This window comes from Poecilia reticulata, linkage group LG5, assembly GCF_000633615.1.
Source record: "Poecilia reticulata strain Guanapo linkage group LG5, Guppy_female_1.0+MT, whole genome shotgun sequence".
In the NCBI taxonomy this organism is placed as follows: domain Eukaryota; kingdom Metazoa; phylum Chordata; class Actinopteri; order Cyprinodontiformes; family Poeciliidae; genus Poecilia; species Poecilia reticulata.
In genome coordinates, this window is record NC_024335.1 from 6591444 (window position 1) to 6605778 (window position 14335).

The 14335-nt window shown below is 42.4% G+C and overlaps 1 protein-coding gene across 2 annotated transcripts in view; it reads left to right on the forward strand.

Moving 5' to 3' along the window:
* The window catches only part of pax7a (paired box 7a), a 57456-nt gene that overhangs the window by 32361 nt on the left and 10760 nt on the right, over positions 1–14335 (forward strand). For both annotated transcript variants that reach the window (XM_008408576.2, XM_008408577.2), the window contains exons 6-7: positions 3694–3859; positions 5404–5600. In XM_008408576.2, the coding sequence (XP_008406798.1) occupies positions 3694–3859; positions 5404–5600 (363 nt within the window). The remainder of the gene's footprint in view (positions 1–3693; positions 3860–5403; positions 5601–14335) is intronic.

The window sequence follows — 14335 nt, forward strand, 5'->3', positions numbered from 1 at the left end:
AACCAAGAGAGTCATAATATCTCTGGAGGAGAAAATCATATGAAGACCCATGTTAAGTTTGGATGCTTCAAAGATCTGGAACAAAAGATTCAATGAAACCTTTTAAACTATATCTACCTCTCAAAAACATGATAGTGGAAACATCATGCTGTGAGTACATTTTCTTTTCAACACAGACCAGAAAATAAGATTTATAAGTCACTATACATATCGATCCAATCTGACTAAGTTCTAGTGAATTAAACGTCAAATTTGCTAAGAAGAAAAAACACATTTTCAGTCTCTGGTCGTGCAAAGATGGTAAAACAAGCCTCCAAAACCTTGTCATAGTAAATGCAAGCTCACAGGGTATGAACACTTTTGCACACACTTTTCCCGATACAGCTGCAGCTCAATTGTTTTGCTTTATTCTTTGTTCTTCCTTGACTCTTGATGATGTCCCTTTAACCTAAATGGGTCTAAATAACGTTCTCCACCACAATCCAATAATACAGACCTGCCCAAGTGCCCTAGATACTGGGAGACTTTATAGTCAGTGAAAATGAGACAGAAGCGTATTCCTGGTGAATTCAGGCCACGCACTCGTAGGTAAACGAGGGTAACAATGAAGAAGCTCTGCAGCTGTCTATGTTTCTGCAGAGAATTAAACCGGATTGGGGAGAGTCGAGGAGAATTTCTGTTCCAAGGTGACTTTGTGATCAGGTTCCAGAGCACACAGCCTCAAATCCTCAGCTTCGGGCTGTGTGTCGTAGTCTGTGCAAGAGTCGATGTGTGCATGTGCAAGAAGACTGGGCTGGTAATGTATGCATGCTGGTGATCGGGTATGGGCACATGTGCAGCTCCACTCAAGTGCTTGTTTATCCCCGTYTGTGCTAAGAGTCTGATGACTGTTGTAGAAAGCCACTTTGTGCCTTATGCTTCCTTCTTATATTAGACTGGATGCACTGCATGTCCTGTCTGTTCATCCTTACGTGACTGAGGCGTTAGACTAGCTCTTTTTTTCAAAGTAAGACAAACCATTTGCAATAATGGATCATGTTTTTATTGAGTTACATGTATAAAATTATTAGCAGCCTGAAGAAATGCTAAAAAGAAATGTTAAGGTGTGAATATTTTTCTTTATTAGGGAACCATCTTATTGTCGAATTTCATCCGGACATAAATGAGATTTAGATATTTTGTGGAAAAAAATTAGTTTCTAAGTTACAGTATCAACTAAACATAAAACACCCAAAAAGGTTAGATCTGATGACTACTTGAAGAGAAAGTCAAAAGAATGAGTATTCAAAGTATTATCAGCTGATAAAGTCTAAATAAATAAAGACGTTACCACTTTTCCTCTTTAAAAGTTAAACGTAAAGGTTCTCTGCATATCTGGAGTTCTTTAACAAGTCTAAGGGAGAAGTTTGACAAAGAAAAAAGGAGGCCTTAACTCCAAAGGAGTTTACCTGTTGTCCATCACCACCAACCCTAAAAAACAATAGCAAGGAAGACTCCTTCTAACACTGTTTTATAACTTCTGTCTGGGTGGCTTACGTTGACTCAAGACTGAGATGTAACACGATGTAATCTTGTGAGATGAGCTGATTTGTGTTTCTACCTTTTGATTCTGATCGTATTCAGCTTTAAACAGCTCACTAGCCGAAGCCAGATCACACACAGAAGAAAAGTTTGAAAATTTATCAGGACAAATTCGTTTCTACTTAAAACAAATCATATTGGTTAACCTTCAAAGAAGAAACAAGTCCAGACTCTAGATGTTATATATTTCAGTATGGACAGGCATCTAGTTCAAGGTCTAAGAGAGAATATGAGTTTGCATTCAAAATGTAACACTCTGCATGTTGTGCCTGGTCATGAATTTGTTATAGATCATTTCAGAAGCTTACTGATCTATTAATTTAAAGTCATAGTGTAGGCACAATCTCCTAGTCTTGGTCAGAGAGTGAAATGTGTGCAAAAAATCAGATTGGGTCCAAATATCTACATATATTGTAGATCCAGAAGAAGGAAGTAAAAGTTCATTTTAGCAGGATATCAAGACAAACACAACATATGGCAGAATAAATCTTTCAAGGTGAAACTGAAAATGAAAACACTGAGTTAAGGAAAGTAGTAGAAGTGAAAAGTAACTTTAACATTCAGGTGTTTTTGTATCCGCCATGATGAAGCACCGGCTTCCTGAGCTTGGATGACAAAAGAAGGAAGGAAGTTAAAGTGAGCATGAAAGAAGGAGCGTTGTGAGTGGATGAGGTCGAAGGTGAAGTGGCACTGCCGGGTGGGGTGATCAGGAGTGTGTGGAGGGAAGGGGGTGCGCCTCCCTCAACCCCGACCCCCAACCGCGCGCCCCCTCCCTCCCTTGAGCCAGGCAGCTGTTTGTCTGGCCCAGTCGGTGCTCAGTTCAAACCTCAGAGCACGCTCCACTACATCCCAATAGGAAAAATTTCCCCAAGCTACACCTCGCGTTTGTTTTGTAATAGCCGACTGAGGAGATTCAGACTCGGCCTTTAGAAGCAGTCGCGCTTTAGATAAAGATTTCCTGTTGGTTTTCCACTTGCACACCCCGAGATTTGTCCTTCGCTGAAAAGCTGACACAGTCGCTGCCTGTTGTATCTTATTTTCTCCCTTGCAAACTGAGCTAAGAGCAAAAAACTCTTTGTGGAAGAAACAACTGTATAGAAAAAGAACCACATTCGAATTAAGATCTCTGCAAGGCTGAGATCCCTTGTAGGCCCATACGAGTTTATATGTATGTTTGTGCACACAAAAAAGAGGCGGGCCCTCAAAATGCAGAGTACGTCTCTGTGTAAGTCGCCTTGAAAGTGTCCCTCTTTAAGACCTGTTTAAAAGGGACGCCCCCTCTTTGTGTCCACTGTTCTCGCTGGCGTACGGAGGGCCTTTTGTCCCCCTCTTTCATGTGCTCTCACAATAGCGCTGGCCGTTTGAAACACAACAGTAGATGAACTGCGCTGACAGTGTATTAAACTCTGATGAATTGCCTGTGCGAGGCATAGATCAATGTCCTTCAACCCCAAGCACACAGCGAAGCCCGGGCCTTGTCTCAGCTAAATGGAACAGGTTGCTGGCTCTTTTCAAAAGGCGCCTGATTATATTCATGTTTTGTTGAAGCAGAGGCCTTTTTAAAATGTGTAAATCTTTGCCTTTCTAAAGACTCCCTATTTTCTTCCCCTTTCATTCAGAGAAGTGACATGGCAATGCTGCTCATTTTGCTGCCATTCTACTTGTAAAACATTTTTTCTTTACTCCTTAAAATATACCTTGCAACTTAATAAACAACAAAAAACAAGTCTTACAGTTATATCCTGGAAAACATCATCATTTACCAGAATGTCTTTTAGCTTTTCAAGCTTACTAAGGGGGTGTGATGCAGACTAATGGCCTGCCTCTGACCTTTCAGTGACTTCTTCCCTCTGAAGGAAGCTTAGAGCTGCCTGTTTACACAGATCACAACCACTTAAGGACAACAGAAATAGGCCACTGAGCTCCCAAAAAGGGCTGCAGACCGTCAGCTAACAGCAGCAGCACTGTTCTCACCAGATTAATCACAGGTGGCAGACCTCCCTCTTAGACGTCAAGCTAACACACACTATTTAAAAAAACAAAAAAAAGGACTCCAGCTAAAGAGAAACGGAAGCTTCTTTTTGAAATTATGTCTTTTTATCCAACTTGCAGGTGTGGTTTAGCAACAGACGGGCTCGGTGGCGCAAGCAGGCCGGCGCCAATCAGCTAGCAGCCTTCAACCACCTGCTTCCCGGCGGATTCCCGCCCACGGGGATGCCGACTTTACCCACCTACCAGCTGCCGGAGACCAGCTACCCCAGCACCACGCTATCACAGGGTAAATCTGACGCAACCCAACATCCAAAACATACAGAATGCTCTGTCCGGTGGTTGTAACTCAATTTTGCTAAATATTGCATTAGTCCTATTTATTCGTGGTATGCCATCCATTTTTCATGTATATGTTAATAAAGTTGCATGAATCATGTGCTGCATATAAGAAGCATGCAGCAGCTTGTTATCTTTCTAATCACATCTTTGTCACAGTGAAAAAGAGACAAGTCTTACATTATAAGCAGGGGTCACACAGAAGCTTTACACTTTTTACTAAGAAATTTGTTTTCTAAAGATGATTCAGGAAACGCCTGGCAGAAGCTTTCATACCAATGTTCACAGGACTTAATGTATTTTATTAGGATTTTATGTTATTTACAAACACAAATTAAATGGAAATGGCCTGTATTTGTGTAGCACTTTAGTGGAGTCCAAAAGCGCTTCACACTACGGTCAGTGATTCACGCACAAATTCACACGCTGATGGCGAGAAGCTACATTATAGCTGCCCTGGAAAAAATGACGATCAGCACCACCAAATCTGCTGACCGCCGCTACCAAACCACCAAAGTAGCAGATAATTGTGAAGAGGAAGGAAACAGATGTGTTGTTTTTAAAATATTTAGCAACTAGCAAAATGAAATGTATTTTTATTTAGTTTTTGTGGGTTCTCTTCCTAGAATCATCTTTAGCTACAATTAAAGCTGGAGGTTTTGTGTCTCTGCTTAATAACAGCAGCTCAAATCAGTTAGACTGGATAGAGCGTCTCTAAGCAGCACTTTTAAAGTCTTGCCACAGTTTCTCAATTGTATTCATGTCTGGACTTTGACTAGGACTTCCTAGCATTTTATATAAACTGTTCCCATTGTAGCTCATCATTCTGGTCAGAGTCCTCCATAGGCAGCATCAAAGAGGTTTACTTCCAGAGTTGTCCTGTGTTAAGCTCCATTCACCATGTTGTTCCCCATCGCGTTTCAGGGTGGAGATAGTTTTTGTTTTGGTTCCACCGGACCAGATAACCTTCTTCTAGACGTTTGCCGTGTGTCCTGCATAACTTGTGGCACACTTTAAGCATCACCTGTCAGAGTTTTGTTTCAACAAAGATTTTATTTTTGCCAGTTTTTGGAAAGTAAGAACGTTTATTATCCTGCCAACAGTTTGCCTCTTTGATAAATGATCTTCTCACCCAAAATACTAGACGCTAGTTCTTAGTGGACAGCAGTTTCTTGGTAGGCTTAAGATAAATAGGTATGACCAAACTTAACTTCTCAATAACTGTCTCCCTCCCTGACCTGTCTGCTGTGTTGGTCCTCATGTTGTTCACTAACGTTCCCCTACAACTCCTGAGGCCATCAGAACAGTTGTTCTTATGTCAATATCAAATTAAAGCTGTTGTTTTATTAAAGTATTAAAATGTAATTACAGGTATCAGAGTATAGGAGGGTGAATAAAATCCACTCTACACTTCAATTGGAACCTTTTGTCGTAAACATTCCTGTTGTTTCTGTGCAGAACGTTAATGTTGTGTATGTTCTTTGTTTGTGTCAGAGGGCAGCAGCACATTGCACAGACCACAGCCTCTGCCGCCGTCTTCCATGCACCAGGGTGGTCTGAGCGCCGACAGCAGCTCCGCGTACGGCCTGTCGTCCAATCGACACAGCTTCTCCAGCTACTCCGATACGTTCATGAGCCCCTCCGCCTCCAGCAACCACATGAACCCTGTTGGCAACGGGCTCTCCCCACAGGTCAGACCCAGCAGCCCTATACGGCCTCGTGCCATGTCTTCTTCTCTCATAGGTGTTGATAACGTTCTTTATTCCACGGCTTTCCTCCTCCTCTCTCAGCTAAGGATATGTAATTGCGTTTTTTTTTTCACTGAAATTAAGATTCAGAAACAGCATGTTCAGCGAAAATAACTGCCAGTGTGGGCTTTTATGTTCGCCTTTCCAAAGCCCTGGATTTATTTTAGCTACTCCAAATTGCTACATTTGTAAAACAATTGGATTAACATCAACAAATTAAAATTCATCTTGATAGCAACCAGAAGTGCTCAAGCTGCTCCAAACAGCGGTTTTCTACTTTCCTGGGACATCTAAATCCTGCACCGCGCAGAGAGAGCACATGCAGATGAAATAATTAGCTAAAGCTTATAAATGTGGACCCATAATCTTCTTCACGTAATTGTCTGCTGCTCGAAGACTCCAGTGCCTTGTGTGATTTTTTTTATTTTTTATTTTTTATTTTTTTTGCTTGTGTCTTGTGCTGCATGATTTTCAGGCATCTTTATATGCAGAGTGAACCTAAATTTAACTCTGTCCACTTCTTGGACCTTAAAGTAAAGATTTAAGTGTGTTGTTTTCTGAAAAGGATTTGGTTGTTAACATCTTTTAGACACTTCCATTAATGAGCGTTCAAATGCGACTGTCTTCTTGTAAGGGTTGAGCTTTAAGTAGCACAGAATGAAAAATGATTTGTATTGATGCAAATCGTGTGTACGGAGTGAATTATACACAATTACCCATCAATACTGGCCAGTCTTGCCCACCCTCACCAACAAGATGTGGTTAACAGGCAGAAAATAAGATTGAAATGGTGTGTAAAGAGTTGAAAATGAATTTCAATGCTGCATTTGTCCACAATTACCCCGTCGTTCACACATGTTTTATTGGAGAGTTTTTTTTTTCTCCTTCCTTCAAATATTTCTCAAAGCAGATTGGAAACATTCTTGGTATTACCCTCTTTCTTCAGAGAAGAAAGAATTAAGGATTTTGTGACAAAAAAGAGATTTTCTCTCCTGCTGGAGCGACGGAGGATAACATGGAGGCTCACAGCGTGTTTGATTGTTAATCGTGGCACAGGGGTTTTAACTGCTAATGCTCTCACTGCAAACCTGCAGAAAAACACCAGGAACAGGGAGCCCTTTTTTATTATTATTATTATTAATGGGTCTCTCTAATGCTGGCATGGGGTGCACTGTCGCTTTCCTCTCCCTCCCGTCAGAGCGGTTGAAGAATGTGTTGGGATATTAAACATTTCCTGTCACAGTAGGGATTAGGACGTGAGCATTTGGGCAGCTGTAGAGTGCGGATTTTCCGTTTTCAATTACTCAATCAGAAGTGATTGATAGAGACGCCAACTGACACGCACTTTAGCTGTGTGTGTTTTTTTTTTTTTTCTGGAAGTTTATTTAAATATCTCAAAGTTAAAGTGTTGATTTTTTTCCTCCCCACATTTTTCTGCATGATGTTTGTGCTGCACTGAGGTGAAATGATTTGAATGCATCCAGATTGCTGTGTGGCATTCCTATCAGTGTCCCAGCATGGAGATGGATGCTCCCGCTGATAGAAAATCAGAGTTCGCTCACTGGTGCAGCTTCCTGCTGTGCTGGGCAGACCTCCTCTCTCCACAAAGCAAAACACTGAAAACCCAAACAATGAACCCAATAAAAAGGTTGACTGTATGCCCTTTTTTCTCTTACATTTAACCTAATGTCAATCATAAAGCAGAAGTAGCTACATTTTTATTGTAAACCCATTTATTTTTTCTCCTTTTGTGTATTGGAGGGGGGGCAGGGGGTAGAAATGAGAAACTGATATTGTAAGTTGCAGACGAAGTCTGTTTGCAGTAGATATGCTTGTGCATTGGTATGTGCAGGCCATTCCTTCAAGTGTCTGGCACTGATGGCCTTGCAGTTGCTGTAAAGATTGACAAAAATTCTGTGATTCGAAGTAAATGGGCTGTGGTCGCGAGGTGCCAAATCTGTAATGGAATCCTGCAGCGTTCGGCAGTCCCGACAGGAGCCCGCGTCCATCCCAATTCCATGACCCTTCCCGACAGCACACATTTTTGCCCATTACAGGCGGTGGGAGAAAAGCTATCCACACTCCATACCGGCCACTGTCATTGTGGGGTATACAACATGTTTGGCTGGTTGAGGGCGGGGCGGGGGTCGCGGGTGGGGGTTGGAGGGGTGGTAGTATATTAAAGGATCGTGAGAGCAAAGCTGTGCCTGGCTGGGCGAAAGGTATGAAACCAGAAGTGTGTTTTGTTGTTGGTCTTGTTTCATTTAGCGGCTCAGCAGGTGTTGGGGAAAAGGAGAAAGCAGGGGCATGAAGGACGGGCATCCCTGTATTTTTCAGCCATGCTCAGCTGAACACAAAGGTCAGAGACTATGTGCCCTCTGTGATTGACACTATGAAGCTTTGATTTATGTACAAAAGAGAAAAAAGAAGAAGCTGAAATTGAACAGACTTTACTCATTTTGAAAAAACCAATTGTCAAATTGTTGTTGCCTTAGCATCTAAAAAAAAATTACTGCATGTTAGGAGCATATGATAAAAGAGGAAAAAACTTAGAAACATACAGAGAAACTGGTGTGTGTTTGGAATAGGACGATTTTCATCTTTAATGGAGTCATAGTCTTGCTGGAAACTGAAAGTCGAGTCTTTTAAGCACGACTTTCCTCCACTTTAATGTCATCTTGATGACAACAACCTTCAAGCCAGGAAGAAGACTCAAATCCTTCTACGATGAAAATATTTTGTAGAGATGTGTCAGGCTGCTTATAATCTTAAAAAGTCCAATGCTTTCTGTGACTAGAAAGGATTTTCTAGATTAGAAAACGTTGGCAATCCTTTGGAAATCTCACTGACCAACTTTACAGGGAACACAAACAGTTTACATATTGTGATGCTAACATGCTGATAATGCTAATCATGCTAAGCGCTAATACAGGATGTAAAGGACAGTTTCAGATGTGTCCCCTATTATCCTTTTATTGTCCTGTGAAGTTGTGGTGGTATTTGTATATTTTTAAGTGCGTAAAAAATTCATACCCAAAAACACTCAGTTACCTCACAACCAAAACTGCAAAGGTAGAAAGTGACCAGTAGACAACCTATAATTCACTTAAGTTGAGTATTATTTCTACAGATCTCTCCCTCCCAGAATCTGGTGGATTTTTTTTTGTAGTGGTATTTTTAAGTGATGCAAGGAAAGAAAGCTTTGTAATTTTTTTTTAAAAATATACGTTTAGTGTTACACCGAGCATTTTGTTGTTAAGATTATTAAGGCTTCGATTAATGCTGAAATCAGAACTGATAAAAGTGTTCAGACACAAGAAGAGCTGGTAGCATCACTCCAAGACATGTGTGCAACATGCAGGAGCCACAGGAACCAGACGTCAGTGGCAGAATGAAAAGCTCATGCCATGGAAGGGTGTTCACGGCTATCCTCTCCCCCTGTAAAGAGGCATGATGGAGCAAGAGAGAAGCTGCTAACTCGATAGGTACGGTGGATATTCCGATAAAGGAAGTTCACAAAGTTTTATGAGAAACTTTTCTTTCCTGTTTTGCAGTTTTGTGAAACTGTTGTGTGTTTTGGAATGACAAGGATGTGTATGTGTGTGAGGAGGGCCTTTGGGCTGTGTGAGTGGGCCGGGCCTACACACACACGCACGCACACATACACGCACACACGTACACGGGATCAGAGGCAGAGCGGCTCTCACCCCTGCCTCCCTTTGATCTGTGTCCCCAGGCCTGCCTGCCCGCGCGGCGCTGCACCGTACCACGCACGCTGACACCATGCTCACCAGCGACTCCCCACAACTGTCTGAGCGAGATAAGCCAGGGGAGACTCCAAACTGTGCTGCAGCTCTTCCATTAGCTAGTGCAGGCGCTTCTTTTAAAAATGGGATGAATTATTTTTAAGAAGCTAGCTCTGCTGTTGCCAAAAAAAAAAAAAATGGAGAGTGGGGTGGTGGTGGTGGGGAGGGTGAATGTACAGAACAATCCGGGGCTCTGGCTTCATTCCGCCTCCCTCCCTGACTTCTAACAAGACATCCTGCACCTGAATACCAATGAGAGGGGGAGATTCATGTAGTCCCCCACATTATTAAAACTTGGGCATTAAGCCTCTCACCGGGCACTGTGTCAGCTGGCAGCCTCCACTGACAACAAATCAAAGGGGATGAGCACATAGCCTGCATTCACAGCTCAGCCACTCGCGGAGCAAGTGGGGGAATACATACTGGTTAATTAGAACTCCCATTAAAACAAATACTGTTTCAATTTGGCAAGTATAAAAAAAGATGTAAGAGGCTTTAAAAAAACAGACCTGCTGTCGGCAGTTGCCAAGAAAATCCAGGGGCTGCAAATCATATCCACTGGCTATACTGTTTCTGAACAGATTATTAGTGTTTTTTAGCTGCCGTTTCGCAACACTTTCGAACTCTGGGGAAATATTTCCACCACATGTTCCTTTTTCACGAAGCGCGGCTCTGTTGCACGGTCGGTTCGCGTTTGCCCCTTGCAAGTTGTTGATTGATAATTTCGCTTCTCACTACTAAAGCTTTCATTGTGGTTCTTCTGTAGCAGCGCTGCTGCACCTGAGCCATTTGTTGCTCCATCTTTTGAGTCTCTTGAGCAGCCCGAGCGCTGCCATTTTCATGTTCATTCCAAAATATTTCTACTTGGCGCCTGGTGCATTCATAATCTATTTTTCTCACCTACCAACCTTGCTTCCCCTCCACTTGGCGTTCTGTCATCCAGCTATGCCTTCCTTGCCAATGGTGCTCCGCGTTCCCTCTCCTCTCCCCGCCTTCCTCTCCTTGCTCTCCAGCTCTCTCCCCTGGAGAGGCAGCTCTTCTCCCCGCGCCCAGATGAAAGGCTACGGCGGACAATAAAAATGCTATTTAAATGCAAGGGTGTTTGTGTGCGGGTGAGAGATATTTCCCGCTGAAAGTGAGCTGCTGCATCCTGATAAATAGTAAATATAAGGGAATGTGATTTACATTTATCTTGCAGAGGCAGCCAATATGAATTTCAGTAAATCCTGGAAGATGGGGATTTAAGGAGGAAAATGACTGAGGCTGATTCACATGCGGTGTGTCCCACGCAGCTGAGATGCCTATGAGGTGGAGAGTGCCACTGCTTTTATTAAAGTAGAGACGCACACAGACGCCGATCGTATCTGAAAACACTTATTACACACAGGGATACACAGTGGAGATATCCAGCCCTTACACACTCTGCATAATAATAGTAAGAAGAGATGCACCGATCAGACTTCTCCTGGCCGATGTCTGTTCCCATTTTTCTCTTAGGCCTGTCTTCCAATTTGAACCCATTCGAATTTTATTTCTTCTAAGAATAACACATAAAAGAAAAACTGTCTTAAATGCTCCTTAAAATAGCTCATAGTTTTGAATCCAAGAGAGAATAAGGGAATTATGAGATTATACAAAATTTATGTAGCAAAGCATTTGCCCCTGAACTTTATCTGATTTAAAGAGAAATAAATGTGAAATAAATGTTGCTGTTGAAGGCATTTAAGATGAAAATCAGAAATAGTTCTTAGTTTTGATACATTTATTGAATAGGAAAAATAATCAGAGGCATATTTAAAGCTTTTGCTTTTCGCATTTCCAGCTTTCTTTCGACTGTGATCTGCCACGTTTGATTTTAACTTATTTTAATTTGTCCTTTTTAAAAACCGTCAACCATATTAAAAGAGAAAAATAAGATCCATTATCGTTGTGATGCAGGCTTGGAATGAAAAAAACTATTCCAAATGCACCCACAGACCTATTATGGCTGCGAATCGTTTCCGGTTTTCTCTATTCTATGATCTGCTGATTACGATTTCACTGATTTCAGTTTGTTATTCTAAGCGATGTGATGCATTAAAGAAAAAAATGCTGCACATTCTTTTTCAGCAATTGTAATTTGACTCAAAAATATTATAAAAATTAGTACCGTATATGGCTCTCTACACGTGAAGTGATGTTTATTAAATKACATTAAAAAATGCTTCAGTTTGCAAGTGGTTGGTTGATGATCTTGGTTTTGAAGCTTTTCATTAGTAAGAAAGAAAAATGCACCAATCAGGGTTTTCCTGGTCGATACCAATTTCTGGTTTACTTTGAAGTCAGACATTTCCATCCATTTTCATTCGTAAGAACCAAAACACTTAAAAGAGAATATATTTATACGACAAGTTCTTGGATATTGGCAGCATTTGAATCCAACAGAACAACATTATCATTTATTACCCCAAACATCTGCCGTAACTATTTTATAATTTTAGAAACTCAAAAAAAGCTATTTCTGGTAGACAGAAATTGGTGGGAATTCTTACTATTGATAAAAAAAATCTGATTTTCTTTTTACTATTTCTAGTCAATTGACTTATGCATCTCTAATAATAATAATAATAATAATAATAATAATAATAATAATAATAATAATAATAGCAATGATGATGATGATGGCGGGAAACTGTTGAGTGATTGGGGTCGGGGTGCAGGGAGGGTTCTGGGGCAGCTGGGTAGGAACCTGCGCTGAACAGCCAACGTTTGGGATGTTGTCCGGCTGCATGTGGTTCCTGTTAGTTCCAGATGCCACTCTGACAGGTGCATAGCTGTGATTAATAGTCTCCGACTTCTTCTCTCAGCCATTCTGTCGCTTCTCCCCTTCTGTCTCTGTCCCTCACCAGTTCGTCTCTGCATTTTCAGCGCAGGAATAGGAAATAAAAATGAAACAAGCCCAGGAGCGTTGTTATTGACATTGAGCTTCATTTGAATTGTCTCTCTTCGTCTCCCCTTCCTGACAGTAAGATGAAAAAACATGGAGGTTGGAGGGTCCTCAGCTGGTTGTCTCACGCAGCAGCTTTCCCCTCTCAGTCTCCAGCTGAGAGCTATTTCACTATTTATTTACATGTAATTATGGCTATGAGGTGCAGATATTAACACTGTCAAGAACAATTTGACCTGACATTTTTCACTAGACCTGGCCCCTGCTGTTTTCAGCAAACAACCTCCTCTGCTCCTGCTCCTCCTCCCTCACTCCCTCAGTCTGCCTCGTCTTCCTGCTGGAGCTCCCCCCTCTCTCTCTGTCTCTCTCTCTTTCTCTCTCTCTCTTTCTTTCTCTCTTTGCGCGCACACACTGGCCCCGCTTCGCTGAAACCACTCTCCTGGAATCAGAAAATTTGCCGTTTAATTTAGAAAGAGGCATCGGCGCGAGGTGCTGAAGAGTCGGAGTCTGCATGTGTGTGCAGAGAGAGGGAGAGAGGAGGTGGGAGAGGAGGGAGGAGGGGTGCCTCTTGTTCCCAATGGCTGAATCCATCCCATAGTTACTCAAGCATATCACTAGCAGAGAATAGAGGATTGCTCCCCACACGTTCTCCAATTGCAGTCCAATAGACGGCATATTAACCTCTGGTTAGCGCGGGGCCGGGTTTATGGCTCAGACTGGGGGACGTTTAGGAGGGAGGGGGCGCCGTCCTGCAGCTCCAACAGCTGGGCTTTCTTCAACAATGAGGCGAACATGACCAAACGTGGGCTCGAGCGGATTCAGCTTGATAGTAATTTGCAAAGAAGAGACGAGAGGAAGTGTGGAGAGGCTAACATAAATATGAATTATGTTTCATTTCCACTCATTTAGGCGTCTTTTGTGTTGCATAAACAGCTCAGATAGAAGAGACGGAGGCGCGGAGTGGATAACACGTTGTGAAGAGTGACAGCTTGTTTCAGTGCCCGCTAATCGTCCTCATCTGTGCCTGACTTGTCAATGCCCAGATTCTGTCACTGCCAATCAGCCACTTAATTGAACACAATTAGCACCCCCTCCCCTCCGGTCTCTACCCCCCTGATCCCCATATGCAATACATTCTTCAAAGCCCTATTTCTCTCCCTCCAGCTCCACATCCTCCACCCTTCCTCCCGCTCTACCTCTTCGTCCTGCGCTGCAGCCGTTTGAGGACACTTTTCAGTTTTTATTAATGTGCCGCGGCCAATTAACGCAGTGGCACGCAGGCCGGGGCCTGTCATCTGCTGCCTGCCACCGGGCCGGCTATCTGCTGCGGCCCCCTTTAGCCGCCCCCTCGCACCACCTCCAGCCGTGACCAAAACGCTTTAATTCAATTTATGCAATCACTGTTATTTTTAAATAGTCATTTTGTCTGCTCAGATGAGGGGCCTTACTGCCCGCTGGGCCGGCCCTCTCACGTGAGTGATGAAGTGGGGGAAGGGCGGTGGGCTGCAGCCAGACACTTACTTACTTTTAGGGAAAAACATAAGTAAGGAGCTGAAGATTTTTGATAAAGTTGAAATCTGTTGGTCCTGGAGGCTGGGAGAGGGCCTAGACCAAAACACACCTCTCCGCTATACTGTAGAGCGGTTTATCTTGACCTCAACAACTTCATTTCTTACCATCTTCTTCCTCTGCCTGCTTCCTGTCTGCTGCAATGAAATACCCCTAATGCCAGAAAACAAATCTTTAAAAACAAAAACAACTGTTTCCAAATTGTCAAGCAGTTTTTATGCAAAAATTGTTTTTATGAATGCTTGAAGCTTTGTCATGTTTGCAAGGAGCAACCAACTAACTTCTATCTATCTATCTATCTATCTATCTATCTATCTATCTATCTATCTATCTATCTATCTATCTATCTATCTATCTATCTATCTATCTATCTATCT